This window comes from Aythya fuligula, chromosome Z, assembly GCF_009819795.1.
Source record: "Aythya fuligula isolate bAytFul2 chromosome Z, bAytFul2.pri, whole genome shotgun sequence".
In the NCBI taxonomy this organism is placed as follows: Eukaryota; Metazoa; Chordata; class Aves; order Anseriformes; family Anatidae; genus Aythya; species Aythya fuligula.
In genome coordinates this window covers 24,440,862-24,464,981 of record NC_045593.1, presented here as the reverse complement: position 1 = coordinate 24,464,981, position 24,120 = coordinate 24,440,862, and the positions used below count along the sequence as shown (strand labels likewise).

Genomic DNA, 24,120 nt, shown 5'->3' with positions numbered 1-24,120 from the left:
TGCTCAACACCTAATGTAAGTGGGAATCTGAGAAGCCACAATGTATCTGTGCTTTGCAGTTACGAAGCATTGAAACAGGTCAGAATTGTGAAATTCCACCTGCAATTCTTTTCCTAGGAAAGACAATTGCAAGCCAACCCTGTTTTGTGACTCTGTTTTGTACCATGTGTAACTGCCCCACACTAATAAGCCATTTAATGGCTTTAATACTTTGTTTTCCAAGGTACTGTTGGCCTCTGACCTGAAAAACAATGCATTACAATATTTCTTAATTTTGATCTTTCAGTTGGAATTGTAGCAGTTTGCTTTTATATTCTGTGAGAACAGAAATAAAGTTGTCCACTTAATGGCTGTGATCCTATGGTTAGTAATTATCACGATATGAAAGATCTGAGATTGCATAGCATGTACCCAGAAAGTTTGTTGATGCTCTTAAGTGCATGCTAACCAGACTCATTTTGTTATTTGAAAAAACAAGTTATTTAAAAACAGATCACTATTCAGAAGGAAGAGTTTGATTATGAAAAAAAATGAAAAAAATAAACTGCTCCATCACCATGAGCTCAGGTTTTGCAGCCTCATAATAGAATAAACACAGGGAGGTTAGTTGTTCTTCAAGAAATCACCACCTTGCAGCTGAGATGCAGTATCTTGGTGGTGTAATAATTCCACTTTTCTGGTGCAGAGCATCACCTTCAGCAGTAATTGGAGTAAGCATGTTTGATTTAAGAACATTTGTACTGTCAGTCACTGTGTCCTAGCCACTGGGCAGCAGTGAATAGATTTTGGGTTCCCTTTAGACCAGGCTGTTTGTGAAACTGCTTTACAAGCAGTCATCTGCCTGTGGTTGCAGTCTCTCTAGCCAGCCTAATTAACAGACCCTGTAGCTGAGGAAGGCGGTAATGCCAGTGTCACAAAATCTGTCGAACCGAATGCAGTCAGGCTTAAAGCAAGTCTCTGCCTGCACTCCATCCACAGCTCACTGTGGTCTGTTCAGGCTGGATGCCACGGACCATAATGTGTCTCACAGAGCTTTTCCGATGCTACAAAGAAGCCTAGGAAAAAGGCACTTGAGCCAGCCTCTCCCATGGAAGCTTGGAAGAAAACAAGCTCTGTTCATTGTACAGATAATTCTGAACTGCCTCCGCAAATCAGAAAATAAACTCAGGAACATAACAGGAATTGTTTGTTTGTTTTGTTTTGTTTTTTTTCATATGTTATGGAAAGACATAGGAACTTTCTTTCCCTTCACCACCCACTATTTTCTTGCATTTAAACTGGCCCTAACACAACGGTGCCCTCATCCAAAATAGGGCCCTCCAGGCTCATCATCCAGTAAGTTGTTTACCCGGTACCCCAGAGGCTGTGGACTTGGCATATCCAGCAGTGATAGCTCAGCTGGCTCCAGTGTGCCCAGTACAGGGCATGTGCTGGAAATCTGGCAGGGCGCTGCTGTTCCCAGAGTTATTTGAGAATTTGCTGACAGTTTCTGTAACAAGGAAGTGCCAGATCATCAAAACTGTTCCTGGAATTAATCATTTTCACATTTTTAAAAGAAATCTGACAGTCAGGGAAGCAGCTTTAAGATTCTAAATGGTTTGTTTGAAATTTTGCCTGTTTAAAAAAAAAAAAGTTAAACTGCATGAGACAAAGTCCATCTGGCCTTCTTCAGCTGACCTAACCTGATTCCCCCTTTCTGCTATAGTGATCAGCTGTGGACTGACACAGGACTGATGGCAGGGTAAAACATTCTTTTGACTTTTGCTGGATATGTTATTTAAAAAAAAAAAAAAAAAATCACCAAAACACAAAACCTTCTCCCATCTGAGCTCTTTCTTGAGAGCAGCAGTGCTCCTGTGAAGGAGCACTGCAAAGGAGCTTGAACTGCTTTTTCTTCCCTAGGCTAGCTGCTGGCAGGAAGGCATGTCCAAGGCTAGAATCAACATGGATTGTTAATGACAAATGGCACCAATAAATGACACTACTTTTATAAATGCTGCAGCCTTAGAGAAGACCTAATACAGATTCTGTTTGCTTTCACTAAGGGCAAGATTTTACGAAGGCTCTGACCTAGTGGCAGACTCTGGTGTCACTATAGACACCACGATGCGTGGAGGACGGCTTGGAGTTTTCTGCTTCTCTCAGGAAAACATCATCTGGTCCAACCTGAAATACCGCTGTAATGGTAATTTTTCTCCTTTTTTGCTAACAACTAGCAAGTGGCCACAGAGAACTGCTAGCATGGTTTTCGGATTAAGCCATCTTGCATCTTCTCCTTTGATTTTCATTTACAAGTTTTTCGCAGCTGTGAAACGCCTCCCCTGACACCAGCAACGCACTGCAGCCCAGCCAGACGGGAACTAACACCCCACCACTGCTCCTCCCAGAGCAGTCACTGCTGCAGAGATTGTGCCAACTAAGTAGTACAGCTGTCATCGGAGAATTAAAGTGTTATTTAAAACCAACCAACCGTGAGGGTTGTACATGCACAATATACTGAGGTCATCATATATGGAAGATGCCTTAAGCTCCGAATGCAAGGTGAAGCAAATCTGGAGATTCTCTGGGATCAGTCACCAGACATCAGCGTTGCTTGTGTTAGGGGCTGGTTGCTCCTGTCTGGGGGTGGAGAAGATGCTAAGATGGCCTTCCTCCTGGGGGAATCCTCCTCAGGCTCTGGGGAGCACACTGTCTGTCCACTTAGAGTGAGATCCCCCAAGCTGGCATAGTTCCTTTGCTCTCTGTGGATCCCAGAAGCCCAGCCTGGATCTGCGTTGGACACAGCACAGACAGGCCCTGGATCTGCAGCTTGTGCTGGGGATGGACCTTGGTTCTCGAGCACTCCATGCTCCTAGGCTGCTGCATGCAGAAACAGGGGGACAGTGAAAGAGGAACCTCTAGACAGATTGTGGTTCTTACAACTAAAGATTACTTGATAAGAGTCTCAAACAGTATGTGGTTTCCCAGAAAGCACATTTCAAAGCTGCCACTGAAGTTGCAGATACTTTCCTGGCAGTGAGCAGGCAGTGGCTTTGCTGCAGGCGCCACAGTGATTCAATGAAACCACTCAGGGAAGCCTCTGGAGTTCCCAAGCATCGCTGCATTTTTTGGATAAATTCTTATAGTTGCATAAAAAGATTGGAAAGAATTGAGTCTCAAAAAAAGAAGTTACCAAACCAACAGCTGAAAAAAGCAAAGGATTTGTCACTTTTTTCCTAAACATTGTGTTTATTTCCTTTTTTTAAAGTTTAGAGTCTTGCTGTGTGTCAGGGTGGAAATAAACAGGCTCAGCTTCACTGCTGTGACTCCTTACGTGGATACTGCGTTAGCTTTCCCCTTGGTTTTGGGCTCTCCAGGTGAGATGGTCTGACATCTGGCAAAGGGACACTGCAAACACAGCATCAGTCAGAACTGCAGTCACTCTTACAACAGTGACCCACCCAGCTCCAGCTTCTTTCACTAATTTTGAAGTTTTTCTAATATTTGCTGCTGGTCCCTGCGTTAATGTTTCTGTCTGCTCCTGTGGCATGGAACACCATCACAGGGAAGCTGGAGTAGGATACAGGAGAAATAGAGAAGCTGGTGCCATGAGCATATCTGGGGTGCACATCTCAATGCCTTTTTTTATTTTTATGTTATAGAATCATTTAGTTTAGAAAAGACATCTAAGAACATCTGGTCCTTCCTTTAACCTAGCACTGCCAAGTCCACCATTAAACCATGTCCCCAAGCACCACATCCACACATTTTCTGGAGACCTCCAGGGTTGGTTGGTGACTCCACCACCTCCCTGGCCAGCCTGTTCCAATGCTGCACAACTCTTTCAGTGCAGAAATTTCTCCTTATATCCAACCTAAACCTCCTTGGTGCAACTTGAGGCCACTTCCTCTTGTCTTATCACTTGGTACTTAGGAGAAAAGCCTGATTCCTCACTTTGCTAGAACCTCTTTTGAAGTTAGCCTTTTCACCTTTCCAGTCTGCTTTTATTCGTACAAATAGAAGAGTGGAAGCCACAAAGTTTTTGGGTGGAAATAAATACAATCTGAAGATTGATGGTACTCCAGCGTGGGCCAGCATGGTAGCACGCACGCTGCCTTGCTAGTCTGTCTGTGCTTTTCAGTGGCATATGCTAAAACTGAAACTAGTCCCTGTCCATTCTGAGTGTGTAAACAAAAGAGAAGGCATGTTATGTAAAAAAAGTAGTTGGATAATCAATTTGTTTAAGTGTTCCTTGATTTCATTGGAAGATACTAAAGTTTTTCATATTTTCCTCTTTTCAGACACCATTCCAGAGGACTTTCAAGAATTTCAAGCTCAGCAATTTGGAGTTGGGGATATTTAAGAAGTAAAGGCAAACTAACATTGCTATTGCAAACAATAAAACAGTATATTTTAAATCCTTATATGATTGTTGTAAGAGTACACACCGCAGCTTGTTCTCATTGATGTGACTATGTCAGACTTTTTTTTGTATAAAAGTGAAAATAAAAATGAGACAAAATATTCTGGGGTTTCGGTTGTGTTCAAATTTGCCCTAACGTCTAAGGAGTGGTGCGTGATGTTTAACGATACTTAAAACATTCCCAGGAATAGTTTGAATTTGCTGCCATTTGGGGTTCTGTGTTAAGCAGGCTAGTGAAAAAAAGGCAATTTAGGCTACCTGGTCCGTGTCAGAAACAAAAGTTTGCATTCAGCCTGGAACTGGATGTTAGAGGAGAGGTGGGTACTGCTTATCAGTATCTTTTCCAAGTCAGCTTACACTGGTGGGAAGATGTGCATTAGAGGAGTTTAACTCCTTTCAGACTTAGTTACCTTTAGGGGACTTGTACTCTGCTCTGGTGAGGCTGCCCCTCGAGTGCTGTGTTCAGCTTTGGGCCCCTCAGTGCAAGGACATCGAGGCGCTCGAGTGAGTCCAGAGCAGGGCTATGAAGCTGGTGAGGGGTCTGGAGAACAAGTCCTGTGGGGAGCAGCTGAGGGCACTGGGGGGTGTTCAGTATGGAGAAGAGGAAGCTCAGAGGAGACCTCATTGCTCTCTACAGCTACCTGACAGGAAGGTGTGGGGAGCTGTGGGTCAGCCTCTTCTCACAGATAACCAGTGATAAGGCTAGAGGGAATGGCCTCAAGCTGTGCCAGGGGAGGTTCAAGTTGGAAATGAGGAGACATTTCTGCTCAGAAAGAGCAGTCAGGCATTGGAACTGGTTGCCCAGGGAGGTGGTGGAGTCACTGTCCCTGGGGGTGTTCAAGGCAAGGTTGGATGTGGTGCGTGGGGACATGGGTTAGTGGGTGACAGTGGTGGTGGGGGAGGGTTGGGCCAGATGATCTTGGAGGGCTTTTCCCACCCTAATGATTCTGAGACTTCTTGAAAGACCTGTTAGACCTCCCTACCCTCCCACTCCCAGAAACTTAGGAGTACACCATCACATCCTGTAAAAGAAAAAAGCTGCCCCCCGGGAGTTTTAGCCAACTCTTACACAGTGCATGACTTGCATGTGACTTTAAGAGAAAAGAAAAAAAAAAAAAAAAAAAGAAAAGAAATGCAGAATCCTCCACAGTGGTGGATTCTAACTCACACACGAAGCCAGGCATGGCCCTGCTGCCCATTCCCTGCCCCAAGCCAAGCTTTCTCAACAGGTACTGCAATCTTATGACACTAAATCATTAACTTAAACAAACAATAACCACAAAGAAACAAACCTTGAGTCAAGCACTGGCAACCATCAGGAAAGGACTGGAAAACAAAAAAGCCCCCCAAAGAACAAGTTGTCCCAGCGCACCATACCATTCAATGGGCAGTGAGGTTGGACACCGCGTGCACCTCTGCCACCTGCTTTTTCAAAATGGAGCTAGGGAAGGAGGAGAGGACAAGCTCTAAGGCCAGCTAAGAGAAGGATACTGCAGGCTGTGGAAAAATTGCTTTTCTGAAGGACAAGAGTAAACAGTAGGGAGAAATAAATAAATAAAAAGAGGCAGGGGAGGAATGGGGTGACGGTTTTAAAAATCACAGGTAGCCCTGAGAAAATGACGGGCCATGGCCGCTGCCCAGTACAAATGTAGAGTGGGAAATACTGAAGTTAAATGATCAGTCTCAGAGAAGGAGGTTCCTGTTCTCGCTATAGCAAAAACACCCTTAAGGTTTATGATGCTATCAGAGGCTTGCGACCCACCCTCTCCTAGCTGTACACAGGCTGTAAACGCAGTAACGCTCCCTTAGGAACTAGAGCAGAGACCATAACAAAAAGTTGTGTCCTCCCTAGCGTGCATTTGCATTTTCCTGGCAGGAGCACCTTCCCCAGGCAGGTGTCCTGTCTGAGTGGGCTGGGGGCACCCCAGGCAGCAGCAGGTGAGGCTGCAGGGTGGGCTCAGAACAGTGGCTGTGGTTTTAAGGAATGCTCTGACCCTCCTGCACCAGGTTGCCACCTCAGAGCTTGCCCTCTGAGCCCACACCTCAGCCAAGCTATCCCCCCACTGGCTATGGGACTCGAAACACATTGCCTTGCTCAACTGCTGCCCACAAGAGCTGGTCACAGCCCGACAGACGTTTTCCTTTCAGGGACCTGCCAGGGGATGTCGGAGCTCACGAGTCTGCTGTGTTGGCACAGCGACTGCTGCGTGGCCCCCAAATTCAGGAACTGCAGAGCCCGGCTCCTGAACCACCACCACCCCTTCTTTCTGGACTGTTGTACAGCAAAAACAGAGCTTCACGTGTGGCCTCTGGCAAGCGAAGGCACTGCAGGCCCACACTTTCTCAGCCGGGCACGCAGCTTGTCCTCACCCCCACTGCCTGCGTCGTTGGGGTCCTGGGGCTGCGGCACACCAGCCTCACGTCCCACTCTTCTCAGGTTTTACATATCACAGCACTTCGTTTCAAATGTAAGAAAAACTTTATTTATTGGTCCATTAAACATTAAACCTATAACAATACATTCACTCAGTATACAAAAGGAAGTGTCCATAAAAACCATTAACATGCTTTAAAAAGGCAAACGCTGTTTTACAATTTAGTTCTGAGAATTCTGAAGTCTACCAATCCTTAAAAGTCAAAGCGTTACAGTTATACGGGTCACAACACTCACAAAAAATGTTAAATAAACTAGCAAACCTCCGCTTCACTGAGCTACAGATTAATAAAACAAAACCACACATACACACCAAAGAGTTCCCTTGAGATATTAAGAACCTTGAAAAGGACTAATTAAAAACCCTTCACCATTAAGAAACTGTTTACATTTTCCCTAGTTTGCATCCAGTTTTCAAACATGGTATACACGAGACTAAACACCACTGGTTTCTGGTAAATAAAAACAGACAATGAACCATATGTTCCTTGTAAATATCTTCTCAGCTTGTATAGACAAGTTGAAAAATTTTCTCTGAACATCGGTTTTCCTCGCTTGAAGTCTGCGTGGATGTCCAACGACATCTAAGCACCTGGACGTGTATCAGCAAGAGGAAAAATAAAGCTAAGGTATGAGTAACGGCACATTATTTTCCTACAGCTCTCCCAAATTTTCCTTGGCTTCGGACCGAGACTTCTTTGGCAGAGACACAGCCCCAGGGCTGCACCCCACAACTCTGACTAACGCGGGCCCTGGCAGCCGCTGGCTGCTGGAGCGGTGTCAGGGCTGACGGCTGCAGCTCCGCAAACAGCCGGGTGCTGCAGGGGTGCGAGCTGTGCGAGACTGGCAGACGGGGGGGAGCCAATCTGGTTCATATTTGAAATAAATCTGAAGTGTTTTTGTTTTTTAAAAAAAACACAGTATTGTTGAACAGATGTGGAATGATTCTAAACCAGGGTTGGGGAAAGAAAAAACAAAACAACACAAGTGGATTTTTGAAACCTACAGAGCTTCTCCTGGCCTTAGGAAGTGGCCATCACAGCGTGAGGCCTCCTGACCCAGAGCCCCAGGCTGCTCCTCCAGGCGCTGTGCCCTGTACCTGCCTCCCCCTGGGACGCTCTGCACTGTGCCTTGAGGATGTTGCAAACGCAGACTCACCAGTTCCCAAGCTGCATGTCCTCTTCAGAGCACAAAAACTCTTAAGAGCACAAAAAGCCCACGCTTCCTAAGCACTTGACCCCTGGCATTCCCTTGTAGTCAGACAAAGCCCCGGGTTCAGACTGCTGTTTACAAAGCTGGAAGCAGAGAGTGAAGCTCCACTGCCCTGGTTACATGTTTTCCTCCCACCAGAACTTGCAGGCCACCTCAGGAAAACAAAAGATGCATTTTTCACAGAGGAAAGCTGATCTCTGTACAAAACTATGATCCTGGACTTTGCTTCAACACTGCAGGCTGTCCTTGTACAGAAAGGCAAGGATCGAGAAAAGCTGGCAGAGAACTCAGCTCGTCTCTAGCACCGACCGCATCCCAGCTGCAGGCAGCAGAGCGGGAGTTAAGCAGGCTTACAGCGCCTTCAAAGAACAGACTCAGGGAGAGAAAGGTAAGGAAAATGAGGGGACACAACTTGCATGGAAGAGACACTGCATCAAAGCCCTGAAGGAAAGATATACATATTTTTTTAACTGCAGATAATCTCGCTGATTTAGCCCCATATGTACAATCTCGCAGTATTTTGCTTCACCGACACATTTAGGAGGAAAGCGTGATGGTTTATAGCATAAAATCCTTTAGAGCATGTTTTAAAACCAGCCAGTGAATTATTCTGTTACCGGTTTGTTCAGAGATCCCAGTGACGCTGTGGACTGTTCACCCAGGTCCCCAAATTCCTGATGCAGTGGTGAGAAGCCAGCTCCCCTCCCGCCCCCCGCAGTGCAATGCTTGCTCCGCTCCTGGCAATGCCCCAGCCCAGGAAATGCGGCGCCAGTGGCTGGTGAAGCAGTTACAGGTGCACAGCTCACACTGCCAAAGCGCTCCAGGGCTCGCGAAAAAGGTGCTAAAACACAAAATAAATAAATAAATAGGTGCGCAGCGTGCAGAGTTCATGCTACCGCGAGGGGTGAGCCCTCTCTCTGGACTGCGCCCACACCAGCAGCACCCCATTACCCGTTTCAGACAAAAGTGGCCCAAACCTAGCCAGGATCCACCAGCTCAGCTGGGTACGAATGAGCTTTTCGATCCCCAAAGGAAACGCCCAAGGGACAGAGAGGGAAGCATCAGAAGCGCCGAGCCCTGACCTGTGAGCCCAGAGCACCCAGCCACACGCTGCGAGGAGCGGGGTGGCAAGCAGCAGGCAGATGTCTCCACCTGCTCTCTGCGTGCTTTTTGTAAGGTTTCGTGACCTCACTTGTTAGTCCGGCTGTCTGGGCTCAGGGACTCGCTCTCCGAGTCCATCCCACTGATTTTTATCCCCAACAAGAACCAGTCACAATTTCAGCTCTTGGTTGCCCTCACAAGTAAAACTGTCCCAGCCTCAGGCAGCAGTGCAGCAAGCAGGTTCCACCTAACCTTCCATCTGCTGGCAAGTTTGGGAAAGTAGGAAAATGCCAGTATGGTACTCCATTTTCCCAGCAGAAATGGCTTCTGCCAACCCGGACCGTTCCTCCAAAAGTCCCCTAAACAATGGCATTAGTTCACATTTGAGTTCAACCAGAGGAAACAGCACAGGACATGTTCTCTGGTCTTCCTGTCTTTGAAACAGCAGTTTCCTCACTTCACACAGTTAGAAAATAGCAGGAGCCAGAAGTGCTGCGCTGCTGTCTTATTTCTGGGAACAAGCTCAAAGCACAGCCATGGTGCAGGGCACGTGTCGGTGCAGGAGACACTGCACTGCCTCGAGCAGAGCAACCTGCCCTTTCAGAACAGGGGGAGAAAGTCTGACAGCTTACAGTGTAAGTGTCAGCAGCAGCTGCTCGTTTACTTACAGAATGATCAGGCTGTCTGTGAGTTTTCCCAGTTCATCTTCCACTGCAACATAACATCTGAAATCAGTCCTGCTCCAGCAGGTTGCCAAGCACAATTGTTTGGTCTTCCACATGCACCACAGGTCATTGCCGCACCTCGTACACGCCGGTGTCGTGTACAAGGCAGCAGCACCGAGTCACAGGCTCAGCCCAGGCTTTCCAGTTCCAGTGCCACCTGAATTACTAGCTCTCATGGCAGTAGGTCCAAAGGCACTTGTTAAAAAGATTATAAAAGCCCGTTTGTGTCAACTGTTCACAAAGTACGTTTTGGGCATTGGAATCTTAGACGCTAGCCCAGGGTTTGTATGAAGTAGTTGCATGTGGGCAGTTCACAGTACAGATTTCACTACAAATGCTAAGGCTGCAGGATTTGTGAGGCCATCAGGAGGCCGTCTGGGCCTCACTGAGGAGCCAGAGGCTTTGTGCACCGAGGTGCCAGCGATTATCAGTGCCGTAGAAAGGCCTGGAGACCCACAGCTGTACCAGGGGTCTCAGCATGGACAGACAGGTCCTAATAATTATTGTCTGGGTCATTTCCACAGTGTTTGCTCAGAAGCATCGGAGGCAGCATAGTCAGAATTCCAACCCTGTGCATACCTGCAGAGATCTAAGGTCTGGTGGAAGGGATGGATGAAGGAACAACTCAGCAAGACAAGTGCTGTGAATAAGAACAGACTCAGGTCTCACTGTGGATTTTCCTCTTACAACCCTGTTTCCTCTGTGCAAAACCTATTTCCCTAAATACAAACTACAAAAAACATGAGCACAAGGAGGTACATTGAGTCTTTGTGTAGGAAGATGCTACCTACCAAAAATAAACATTTTTGTAAACAGATAAGATGTCGTACATGCCTTCTTCTGCAGAGCTCCTTTCCCAGATTGTTCTGTTACAAAAACCAATGCTAATTTTAATAAAACACGCTTGGTTTCTCATACCATAGCATACGTGACACGAGAAGGCCACTCCTAGGAGCCTCTATACGTTAGGGATCAGCGTTCACATTCACCACGCGAGAGGCAAGGAGCTGGACCGTCTCAGTTGCAGCTCACAGTCGTAGCTCTGGATCAAGGCTGTCAGATAACTGCTGCCAGTTAGGTGAGGCAACTGTTCCTCATCACTGCACAGCCCATAAGCTCTTATCCTGGAGATGGGGCAGATAAACGCTTCCTGAATGTGCATTAACAAAGGCCTCCCTGCTGCAGCAGGATCTACGTGGCTAGACTCCAAATGCACGAGGGGATACTGACAGACCCCATGCTAGCAGAGCTCTTGATCAGACCAGGATCTCAGAGCATGAGCAAAAGCAATGACAAAAGCCTGCCACCACCTCCAGAGCTATTGGTTGTACTTCTAACTCAACATCAAAGATAAGCTTCAAATGCTTTTTTTTTTTTTCCTCGGTGAAAATAATGAGAAGAGCAAGGGGTTCACCTCTGAGCAGACTCCTCTTTTCCTCAGACTTCATACCAGAGGTATTTTGAGTCCTGATCACTGGGGTAGGTAATACAAGTATGCAGGACTACAAACCTGTGGATTTTGCTCAAGGTAAGAGTGCTTGGAGTTGGGAGGATCACACTCCTAGCAAGTTCCAAGCAGGACAGAAGCCATAGGATAACACAGCAAGATGTCAGCTAAAAGTGTCAAAGGAAACAGGAGCAGAGCTGAGATTTGTTGCATTTTAGGATTACTCACCATATGTGCCTTAGCTATCAGTTATTGCAACAGAACAAATAAGGCATGCAAATATTTTGGCCATCTCATTGACCTTTATGTTGTGCTTTTGTTTTGTAGAAAGCATTGAGTGAGGATTTAAGGCTCAACCATATAAAAAGAAAAAAAGAACCAACAAAAATACCCTGCTAAATTGGTTGATTTTGTTTATATCCTGCACATTTCACATTGTATGTATATATATACACAGAGAGAGAAGAGAAAGACTCTGGGACTAATGTAAGTCATAATTTTTTCCCACTGGAATGTAGATAACTGAAGTGTGTTCAAACTTATTCAGCACTTAGAGCAGCTGAGCTGTTGTTCTACCACCAAATCATCTGCTTGAAGCAAACAAAAGCGATATAATAGGGCTTAATATCGTCAAGTCAGTCATTTGCACTAAGGCAGCTGCTGTCACACTTGTGTTTTCTGGTTTTGCTTTCCTGGCTGCTTTCCCTGCTGTCTGGAATAGGAGTTCTCCAAAAGAAGTTCAGTCTCCATGAATTAATCAGTTGCCTATCTCCCATTCCAACAGCAAAATGAACATCAACAGAGGGTATAGAATTATAGCAGTTAGGAAGAAACCTTCCAACCAACGCACAGGCAGAAAAGGAAGATGATATACTATAGTCCTTTTTCTGACTACCACTGCATTTTAAATATTATCAAATTAGGAATAGAAACAGAACTGAAGACCCTGGGAGATTTTCAGGAACAGGCTGAGACAGCAGGGTAGAAAAGTGACTTTAAAAGCGGAGTGCTCAGCCAACAGCAACTGGCAGCGCTCCGGTAATTAGCATTTTCTCAACAGCAAACATTCCAAATAAAGAATGTACCATATTAAATCCCCATACAGTACACAAACTTTACAGTTACTAATCTTAATCTGGCAAAGCATCATTTAAGAATCTGTGTGTAAAACTCTCCTTTTATTAACAACTAGACCAATTCTGAGTTACTTAAAATATTTAGGTGCCTGTTTAAGTTAAAATAGGATAAATACTCTATCATCAATGGTACATTCCTTTCTCAGTCTAGGTATACAATAACTTAAAATATATTTAACATTTTTAAAATTTTTAGAAGATGCTTTGGCAGTCAAATTCTTGCATATTCTCTATTTCTACAGAAGTATTTAGGTATCTTTCTGGAAAAAATTATCTGGTTGCTACTTACAAGAATTATAGGCTGTAAAAACAGCAATCCAAATTACCATTGCTAAAGACATGGTGAATCAGAGTATAAAAAGGAATGCATTTTGCTAGAAGATATTCAACATTCACAGGAAGAAGATACATCTGCACCATATTTTTTTCTGTTCTTATCAATGAAGTAAGAGAAAGATTGTCAGTTATTTGAAAAGTATTTCACCTATTCCAGTTTATGCAACAACCAAATTTCCCATACTATACACATGAGTGTTACAAAATTTTGGAACAGATTTATCCCCTTGGGCAACACTTGTTCCTGGCCATTAGAAGAGGTTAAAAAATGTCTTCAGTCATTTTAGTCTGACTAAAAAGTTAATACCTGGTATATTACGGTAACTGGGCAATAGGTTTCTCCTCATTACAAAGTGACTGCTGTACTTTATTTGTAACAGGAAAAAAAAAGTAAATATGCAGAAGGATCTTCTGAGTGTTCATACCGAGAACTGTCTGGTTGGGCAACACAGTGGAGCAATAAGAGTCCATAAATATAGAAAGACACAAACCCAACAGGAGACCATCTTAATCCAGAAGATGGACCAGGTTCCGGTGAAGAATTTTTCAATTTGAGCACTTTCATAGCTGTTAAAGGAAAAAAAAATAATGCAATAAATTCACCATTCTTATCTCAAATTGTAGCATCCCCTGTTTCTTCTAGGTGGGTCACAGACTTCAACTAGGTTATCCCAGCCATGAAGTAAAGGAGAGCTACTCTTTTGAGCAAGACCTTGCTCAAAAGTACCCCAGGAGACACTTACATCCTCTCTCCCAGGTTTTTACTTAGGAGAGGAGACACACGAATGGCAGGCATTCCCATTCAGATATCTCCTCTCAATGGGAGAGACATTAGTTTTTCAGCTTTAAAAGAAATGCACTTACTGGAACCAGTGGGTTACTGTCATCATTACATAGAGTGAAGCCAGGAAGAAAACAAAGTGGAAGTAAGCGTAGCTGTACACTGTGCCCTTCTTCTCATCGTAAATCACAGTCTGGCCTCCTCTTTTTTCAGTGTGCTCTTCAGCATCAGCTGAAAGAGACAGGAAACAAGAAAACTTTTGTAAATTTAATGAGAACTGAAAACATCAGCTGGCATCATGAAGAACAGAGCAACACGTCTACAGTGTGATTCAGCAAAGCATAATACAGAGCAATACTCAAACATTTTCTTGCCCTCGGGGCTTGAACCTAACCCTTTAGTGAAACAAACACTAATGCCACTGAAACGCTGCACTGCATCATGTTCCTGGTCTACTGGCTGCTTTTTGAGCATTTGAGCCATTTATATTGCTCTACCTGTAGGATATTCTCCAGGCAAGTACAGGTTGATATCCTTGATTGTACCAGATCTGCAAACAGGACACTCCCTCCTGAACTGGAGTCCCTGTAGCACTGTTGAGCCAAAAATCCCACAGTTGGTCACACCCACAAGCATACAACGAACAGAGATTACTCCTTGTATGTTGCATTAACAAGACACCCTTTAAGTAATTATTAACTTGCCTCTTGTTTTAAAACAGTATTGTTATGTCTCTTACTTTCTTCCCTAGTCTAACGTTGAGTACTGCAGCTGCTTCGGTTTGACACACTACAGAACAAGGCGATACAAGAAGCTTTGTCTGTGGCTGTGTCCTTAACTCTCTTTGGTTTGGTCTGGAAGCCACTAGCTAGATAAACCATGTAGTGCAAATGTAATTACCGTCTCCATCAGGCACACAGCAAAAGCAGCAACGAGCTACCTGTGGAATAAACAACAGGAAGGGTAAGAGTCTGTGCAAGAGCAAAGAAGCAGAACAGTTGGTGGAGGAGGCCTTGTTATGTCTAAGTTACAGGCACTAATTTAGAAAAGTCTGGTTTGTGTTTCCAACCAGCACAAACCTCAGATTAGGATTTGCCAAATTGTTCATAACAGCAGTTTCTAAGCTTTGGAAAAACCTACTCAGTAAGAGTTGGAGTAAATTAATTGTTGTTTAATAATTACTCTATTCGTTTTATATAATTCAAGGTCAAGTACTGGTAGTGTTACAGTTCAAACAATTTGTGATAAAATGGCAGAAAAACTATAATAAAGTGGTTACACATTAGTAATTCACAGGGGACTAACCTCTTTAGACTTGCATCTAAGTGCTCTTTAAATAAATACTCCACTGAAACAAAGATACAAGGAACTTGTAAAACCCTACTGCATGGGTTGGGAATCAGAATAATAAACACCTAACTCTGAAATGTACTTATCTTTGCACGGTTTTGCTGAAATGGAGCCAGAATGAGTACAAGCAGAGAGTGGTTTTTACCGTTTCACTTAAATTAACATTATTGATTTCTAACTGATAGAAAAGGGAAAGCTGAAATTGCTGAAGGGTCAGACACTCCTTGTGTTGAGTGGTAATGTAAATGGAATAACGGTGCAGACAGTGCAATAAATATATAACTAGGTGCATTTCTGCACCAGACCACTGTACAAGTCAGTACGTTCTGTACTGTGTCATCAACATCATTTGTTCTGATGAAATTGAACTCCAGGATTTATTTTTTTTTGGTGATCTGGTAAAGACAATGAACTCCAAAAATCACATACTAAGTTTTTACAGTTTCCAACAGAAACAAACTAGTTTTTACCCTGTGTACCTATGATTGATTACATGTATTCACTGGGTTCATAAATTCATGAAAAGCCAAAAAGCTCACTTTTTTTTTTTTTTTTTTTAAAGAGACTATATTGAGAGTTTAAGGAAAGCTTTTATTCCGCATCTCAGTGGGTTAACATGCTCTTTCCACTGTTACACTAAGCCTCACCTAACACACTTAGCCTGAGTTTTCCTTTGGCTGTATTAAGACTCTGAAGCAAGTCCTGGGTTCCCTCAAACATTTTAATTAGTTGCATTTGTCAGAAATTAAGTCCTTGCACACATGCTGATGCTAACAGCAATGCTGGCACACATACAACTAGCCCTTCATCACGCTTAGCTGTCTTCAGCATGGACACTGAAAGAGTTTCTGTATACCACCAGTAACTGCTAAGTTATGTTTATATTCATGTTTGGGAAGACAAAGGCTCTTTATTACGGAGAAAACAATCAGAATGCAATTAGTTGCTCTTTGCTAGTCATTTCTTTACATTAACATTCAGTGGCTCTTGTACTGCTCTTTAAAACCAAATGGTGCAGAAATAACCCCACTGGCAAGTGTGGCAGGAGAAGAGCTAGACCTTCCCAGCAAACCGGCCACATCCAGCAGCTCACCCTGCTTGTGCCCCTCCTGCAGCAGGGCACACATCAGCCATGAAGCCATAGGGTGATGCTATGAAGCCATGGCTTGTGTGCTTTTGCTAGAAGTAAGGAGAAGCTCCCGCAGCCCCTGATATGGTCCCAAGACTAAATGCGTTTTCCTTCCTCCTGTCCAGCTGCTACAAACAGCAAGTTCCTCATTATATGTTTCTGCATTTTTGTATTCTCACAAACACTTAAACTTTTAGCTTCAATTTTTCAGTCCTTAATCAAACTGCAGGTGCAAGTAACAGCAGCAAAAAGTGAGCTAGGAATGCAGATCCATCCTCCACACACAAGCACACACTCAATGTGTGACACTACTAAGCCTAAGTATGGAGTAATTGTTACATACCAAAAAAAAAAAAAAAAAAAAAAGCACTTTCTTCCCCAGTATTTGGGGTATTGCTTGGACAAGCATGCCAAATTAACAGGCAGGTAGAATGAAGAACTGTGCTGAGGAAGGAAAACATGGACCAAAAATAACTAAAATTTGAGATATAACTAGAAAGAAATTAAATACTTATGTACAAAAATAAAAATAAGATGATCTTGGGATCATACATGCTTGTTATGTTGTTGCAAAACCAAAAGCAATCGGGATCTAAAGTGTTCAAGAACTTCTTTATCTAGACAGCTTCTTAGTGTCCTGCAGATTTTTTCTTTGAATGTGAGGACATAAGCTTATGAGGAGCAGAAGATTTACAGGAAGTTTATACAATGCTGTGTAAACTGTACTGAAATAATTTGCTGCTCTTGCATAAAGGCACTGCCAAGGGACCAGCAAGAGCTGCAGGAAGGCCAGTGTGGAAAAAATATTCTGTCAATTCCAGACCCAGAGGCAAGTAGCACGTGTGCTAACAACCTTTTGTTTTTACGTAATTACAGATTAACTAGCCATGAAAACAACAGCAAGGAAAGCACACAAGGGAGTCTGTACAGAAATAATGTGGGAGGAAGCAAGAACTCACTTCGGTTTCAGGTGCTGCATATATTCCCCTCAATGCCTCAGAGCTTGCACGTGTTGTTGAGGTCAAACTAGGAGCAGAAGAAGATTGAGTCAGAATACTGGCATAAATATAAGCCTAGAAGGGTGATTTTTCACACCCACAGGAAACATAAGTAGTCTACTCCCACGCTTAAGCATCAAGCACTAAGCATGTGAAAAGTTTCTTCTGCATAAGTATAAACCAGCCTGACAGAAAGCCACCGACCAACTCAGACAACCTTAAAAGTAGGTCGCTTCTGGAAAGCAGTGAATTCATCACCAGCAGACACCAGCAAACAGCTCAGCACTCCAATTTGCATTTTAAATGAGATCTCCCCTGCTGTGCATAACCAATGCTTTTATATTAACTTCACAGCCATCAATTTTGTGCAGTATTCATAAAATGCTTCTCTAAAGGCTGTGCCAGAGAAGAAACCTGTCACTGGCTGGAGTCAGTTTTCAGAAGTAGTTTACCAACCGCTATTGTCAGTGTTCCAGTTGCAGAAAATCACCTTCCTGCATGACTGTAACCATCTGGGGGGAATCCTTCCTAGTTTCTTCTGATTAGAAATATTTCTTAGCCATCCAGCCTTCCCCTCTCAGGATGTGTAAAGAAAATTTCCCATTACCCACAAAGAGATGTGTGATATGCTTTGCTGTACACACTCATCCTTAGTAAGCAATAGGTCAGAACATTCCCCTTGATGGCCCTCATCTCCTCAGACACATGGTGCACTTCTCCAGCAGGCCACCTGAAAGCCATCCACATTCCCCAAACACCCTCCTGTTACATTGGAAATGCTGTTCTGCTGTGAACTAGATCTACGCAACCACTCCAATATTTGATATAGGAACTAAATGGAACAAATATCCATATTTGATGGCAGAAGAGACACCATGCTATCTCTTCAAAAAACCTCTCACATTCACTTCAGAATTATTACAGTCTCAGCACATCAGCTCCAAAGTGGACTTGAAGCAGAACGTGCTCCAATACCTGCAGTACAGGCAGTACTGTTCCTGACAACCCATGCAGTCGAAACAGCAATACATCATGTTTTTATGATCAGCAATTGTTTTCCACCCAGTGTATGGCTTAGTTCATTGGTCCAAGCTGAGATAATACATGGTGTACAGCCATGGACAGATTTTAGAGGAAGACGTTGATGGTAAATCCTTACAGTAGTCCTGCACTCATCAGTTGTTCAAAGGAAGGCATAATCCCTCCCAAGTAGTCTTTAGCCTCTGCCAGGACATTACAGAAACTTCAGATACCTTTTTCAGATGGACCTAACTGCATGGTGTAACTCTTAAAGAGAAGATTAGATGCAGAATCAAAGCTCCTTGAGACTGTTTGCCTTCATGGACATCTGGAAGCTTTCTCTCTCCACCTTTAGCTGTGAATTGCTCTAGTTGGTTTTAATGAAATGAAACATTTGTTTCAGAAGTTATATTATCTTGTTGGACATTTTTGGCTAGAGAATCCAACCATTCTGAAATTAAGGAGAATAGGAACCTTCCAGCTCAGTTTTATTTCTCACCATGATGTTGTCTGCTTGAGAACTTCTATAAGCCTTCATTAGTTTGATGACACTGCATTTACAGTAAGGTTAAGTGCAGACCCCCAGACTTACCAAGAGTATAAAATGCAGCCAAAGAGAATGGTAGTACCCAGACCCGTAACCAGGTTTTCATCTCCATGCAGGCCTTGACTAAATTCAGGTACACAGATTGTGATGTTCTGATTGTTTTCATCCAGGACTTCACAAAACAAAAATGAAATGAAAATAACAGTTACCAATACTCATTTCAATGCATTTCAAAGGACTGTTCAGAGTAAAGATATTCAGGGAAATAGTTTTATTACTTCAGACACTGGATAGATATATCTCAGTTGTTGCCATCTATCTTTTAGAAAAGTCATACAGAATAAATTCTATAAATCTGACCTGCCAGATCACATGTTTTGGGGAAAACACTGCAACTTAGTAGGGTACCAGAGCTTCTTCTGTGACTAGAGCTGACAAACAAGGAAAGAGACTGTCTTGTGAACTAAGAAATAAAAAGCTGGAAGTTTCCCAGCCCTTCATGCAAGACTACAAAGCCATATAAAACTGAGATAGTATGCACCGGATACTATAAATTTATTTGGCTGCAGATGTGCTTTAAGGACAGCTATGAAATTAATAGTCAGAAAAAAGAAGTAGCATGTAGCTGTCCTGCTCTCAGATATACAGAAGACCAAACACAAAGAGATGCATTGGTTGCAGGCAAGATTTTACTTTAACATTTAAGCAAATACTACTTCTAGGTTCCTGAAATGAAACCAATTTAGTCGATGTTCCAAGATGTGTCTGGCCTTTTGGCGTCTGCTTTGATCCAAAGCAGAGTAGTAGTCTAGCATCACCCCAAAGGAGCTTATTCCAGCTGCCCCTTATCTCAAATCAAGAGATTTTCATGCCAACACCACTCAAAGCAAGCTGTGTTCCCATCACCTCTTTCCTTCCACTGTATCCCCACTGGGGCAGCATAACTGTTTGGAGGGCCAGAGGGCAAAATACAGCAAAGGCTACACCCAGGTTAAAAATAAACTTGAAATCAGTCCCCTGACCTGGTTCTATGTAGGACTGCATAAACAGCGTTATCAGCAGATGACAGGGACAAAGTAATGCCAGGAGCAAAGAAGGGAAGACAAGCCTTTAGGGAACACCTTGGCAGGAGACAGGCAGAATCCCCCAACTATGTCCCATCACAGGATACAGCAGCTAGGCAGGCCGCTGTTTGGCAGGCCTTTTACCTAAGTCTGGCATCAGAAATCAAAGTCACACTGCGATAAGCACAGGTTCAACGGCAATTTCCTTTTGTTTGCCTTTCCCTTCTAAAGACATTGGCAACTGTGCTTTTTAATGTTGCAAATAAGTATTTGTAGCTTACATTTTCTTCAGGCCTAGTTTGTGAGACAGCTTACTTGGAGGTCCCTGCTTAAGGTACGAGTCAACACTAGGTAGCGTGTGGCAAGTCTGAGTGACAAGGTATGGGACACTTTAGTAAGTGTCAGCTCCAGCACGTGCCACAGTAAAAAGTACACAAGGCATTATAAAAGTAAGTATTATGAAGACAGGAGCAAAGACAATTAGGAACAGTCAATGCAGGGAGCCTGAGACAACATGCTTGAAGCAAACTCTGCCAAAGGCAATAATCACAGTTGCAATACATACCAGAAGAATCAGAGCATTCACTTAACTACTGAAAGCTTTGATTGTCACAAGTATGAAATAACACAAAACCAATGATTTAATATCATACATCACTTTCTTTTCTTTTAGACTGTGTCGAATCTTTTGAGTAATTCAGATGTCATCTAAATGAGTTTCTATGTTCATTTGAAAGTGCTGCTTATGTTACATAAGTAAATCTTCCACCAAAACAGTCTGTTTTTTGTTTTTAGCTCTGGAATACATTTGTTTATGTGTCTATGTTCACATAGACAAATGTGAGAAAGACATTCTTCCCCTCTCTCCCGTTTCTTCTGGGCAAGTGTCTATAAAACTTCTCCTTCCTTACTTCTACTTATTGTTGCTTCAGCTTTTCAACACTAAAAGCTGAGCAATAATAATGGAGGTCTTTTTTCATTACTGATCTGAAATAAGAGATCTTCTGTTAGTGAAAAGCATGTTTCCTGTCCGAATAGGTGAATATAATGATTACAATGATTATGCGGGAAAAGGACACCAATTGAGTTGAACGTGTAGTCTTGATCTGTTTTTGCACCACAAGGGACTTAAGACACTAGGGAAGTTCCCTGCTTCTGGTTTGCAGTGTGAACTGTTAGAAGGTGTGGAGTATGGTAACTCTGCTGAAGAACACTGTCAACTCAAACAACCGCAGCATAACTCCAGGTCTTTTCCCAGAAAGCTTTCTTTCATAATGAAAGATGAGCAATACTCAAGTTTTTGTTCCATCAGGAGACTAAGGGAGCCTAGAGCTAAGGCTACCTAGCGAAACAATCGTACGAGAAAACAAGCAATTTTAGTAACCACTCTGATGGCCAGCAGAGCAAGAACAGAACAAAGCTACCTGGGTGCAAGGTACCTACTAATGGTGGTGGACCTAGTAACCTTCTGGATAGAGCTGGTCACCAAACCTCTTCCAGAGGCATATAACAGCCATTTCCATTTGTCCCAACTCTACTCCCATCATGTGACCAAACACGTTATGTATTTAGTCATGTCCTATTGTATGAGCACATACACTTGCCATACAAAGGGACAGAATGCAGGGCTCTGGGAAACTTATCAGTAGTAAACAAACTAGAATGATGCTGGTGCAAGAGATGCAACCCACACACAGTGCGTTGCAACTCCCCTAGACCAAAGTGTTCAAGGTACAAGGGAGAGCATACATTGCACAGTCTTTCAAATACTGCAAAAATTTATTATCTGCAACTTCTTTTGCACAGGCCAGAGCAGACCAAAACCAGCACTCCTAAATTCCTCACTGCTAAGGTTTGCTAAAGGCTGCCTTGCTTTTAATACATAGCATGTCTCAAAGGATTTACATAAAGCAGAAGGTAACTTACTGGTTTCTGGTGGCTTGCTGGATAATGCTGAGAAAGTGAGGTACATGACATAGCAGCTGATAACTCCTGACTGCAGCAAACCAGAATGGGGCTGGCCTTTTGAATAAAGAGGACAAGAGATTATTTTTGTGGGTATTTTAACAGACTGAAAAATAAATTCATATCCCTTAAAGAAAAGCACACTTGTATCTTTCAGAAGAGAAGAGTATCTTTTACATTTTACTTAAAGCAGTTCATAAGTCTTTGAGGCAGTTCAGATATGTTTCCTCTGGCAGGTAAAGAGAAAGGAGCCTGTCCTTTAGTTCTACTGACTGTTTTAGAAAGGCATTAAAGATTCCCACATAAGAAAAGAATCACCCCTCTGCTCTTGCCAAAAGAACCAGCTTTCCAAAAGCTATTGACAGGCTGCCATAATCATTTTATTTGCCCATAATATTTGTTTTGGAGACACTCAAGTTACTATTTCCAGGTCCAATGTATGCAAGATACTAACAACATACATAAAACACACCAGAGAAGCATGAAACGCTGCTGTCAGCTGCTTCAGACCCAAGCTTTACAGATGGTAAATCATAAGCAGCCAAAAAGCAATGCTAAAACAGAGGTTAAAGGGTTTTACAGCCATTGTCTCAACTGTTATTGCTGCAGGAGTTGTGTAAACTCCTCAACACATCACCAGACATCAGCATTTGAGTGTTCTTTAAGTATAAGTGGCTGATGGCACACCCACAGCAACTCTCACCCAGCAGCCAACTTGATCAGCAACAGCACTTCAAACTGTAGATAAGGGGACAGGGACAAGAGCAGCACTAGCTCTGAGCTATCACGAGTCTTTCTGCCCAGAACATAGCTGATTCCTCAAGGCACACAACCATAGAAGTACCCAAAAACCAGGAGGAAAAGGTCAGCAGACTCACGATTCTGGACACAGGGCGATATGGCTACCAGTGACACGAAGAGGCACAGGCCACCATTGACACCGATCAGGACCTTGTTGTACATGCAGCCCTCTGAGCGTGTGTAGAAGAGAGCCATGAGGACCAGGGCTGCCACAGCAACAGAGTACAAGACGAGAGTGACCAGGGCAAGCAAACCGTTCCACATCTGCTTGTGGTTTGCACCTGCAGTCCTGGGGAGACAGAGACAAGCACCTTATATTTATCTCCCTTTCCTAAAAAATAAAGTTCTAATAGTTGAACAGTTTATATAAAACACAAAAAACAGGGCTTATGTTCCTGAAGCATGTGTGTATCACTACACTAACACAGGTAATTGCAAGGTTTCTCCCATGAAACTGACAGCAATGTTCCTTAGCATTGTTTTTTTTCTGTGAAAACATGGCTTGTTTGAAAAGAATATCTATTGTAGAGACTGATGGTGTTACATGCTGCTGCTGCTGGAAAGTTTTCATCCACATACTTGTCATATAAGGAGATCTCACCACTGCCTACATGAAAATGGGTATCTAAAAAAGCCCAAAGGCTTGCTGAAACCTTTCCTAACAGCATGCTAAGTGAAACAAGAGAAGGCAGCAAAGGCTGTAGGGGAAGAAATGAGAGACAGGACAAGTTGTATGGAGGTAGGAGTTCCTGTGTGTATGTGGGAGAACAATTTCAATACTTCAATGCATGATGAGAGGCTAAGGGCTGGGGCGATAATATCAAACAAATTAAGTCAATGCCAAAACATGATATATGTGGGTTGATAATGGAATCTTGCATGTTTAGATGAAAACAAAGAAGTTGGAGAGAACATAGCAGTTCTCGTGACCACAAATAAATAAATAAGTCATTTGACGTGCGTTAAGCTGACATCAAAAAACAGGATGTATCAGTTTGTACCACTGCATACAGACAGTTTCATTGTTACATTTTGCAAATCCAGTTTTATTCTCTTGCACCACTTTGTTTCTTGGCAGCTGTGTTTTCATCCAAAACTGGAACAGCTTAAAATAAGTGATGTTCGCATCCCAACATGCTACTACTTACTAGAAGCAGAACAACTAAGGTTAAGAAAGGTTAAACTGAGGTTCAGAGTAGAATAAGGAGGAAACACCTCCACCTGGGAAGGAGGACAGTGTATAAAAAAAAGATGCACAGATCTAAATATCAACTTTAAAGTATCTTCTTTCAGAAATTATATCCACACTACTTTTAAATGCTGTGTTCCTTTGTTCCAAGGAATGTGTTGTTCAGGAGTCCATCAGAATATTACACAAATAATTACGTGCCCAACACATACCAGTTTTTGTTCCACTTGTGTGCAAACTCAACAAGCAGGATGAGCTGAATAGCAATGAAAAGGAAACCTCCTGTTGCTCCTACATAGCGCCAGGCTGCAAGGCAGAGAGACACAAAATAGGTAAAACTGCAGTCACCTTTCCCTTGAGAGAAAATGGAATTAAGTCTATCAAGTGAAGCTATTACACAGCTCAAATATCTCAAGCCCACAGATGTAACAGGTGATTAGAGATTTCATCCAAAACATCAGCTGAGCTACCTCAAGATTGATG

The 24,120-nt window shown here is 43.1% G+C and overlaps 2 protein-coding genes across 2 annotated transcripts in view; one reads left to right on the top strand and one right to left on the bottom strand.

The window, feature by feature from the left end:
- Nucleotides 1-4,503, top strand: part of THBS4 (thrombospondin 4) — a 38,992-nt gene extending 34,489 nt beyond the window's left edge. Inside the window, exons 21-22 of the mRNA XM_032206574.1 lie at nt 2,046-2,185; nt 4,281-4,503. Coding sequence (XP_032062465.1) covers nt 2,046-2,185; nt 4,281-4,342 — 202 coding nt within the window. The 3' untranslated portion in view covers nt 4,343-4,503. The remainder of the gene's footprint in view (nt 1-2,045; nt 2,186-4,280) is intronic.
- A 2,359-nt stretch (nt 4,504-6,862) lies between these two features.
- SERINC5 (serine incorporator 5) overlaps nt 6,863-24,120 on the bottom strand; it is a 39,220-nt gene continuing 21,962 nt past the window's right edge. The window contains exons 5-12 of the mRNA XM_032205324.1: nt 23,850-23,943; nt 22,526-22,737; nt 21,609-21,704; nt 18,664-18,790; nt 17,013-17,079; nt 14,475-14,514; nt 13,658-13,805; nt 6,863-13,360 (exon numbers count right to left, since the gene is read on the bottom strand). Of these exons, the coding sequence (XP_032061215.1) occupies nt 13,213-13,360; nt 13,658-13,805; nt 14,475-14,514; nt 17,013-17,079; nt 18,664-18,790; nt 21,609-21,704; nt 22,526-22,737; nt 23,850-23,943 (932 nt within the window). The 3' untranslated portion in view covers nt 6,863-13,212. The remainder of the gene's footprint in view (nt 13,361-13,657; nt 13,806-14,474; nt 14,515-17,012; nt 17,080-18,663; nt 18,791-21,608; nt 21,705-22,525; nt 22,738-23,849; nt 23,944-24,120) is intronic.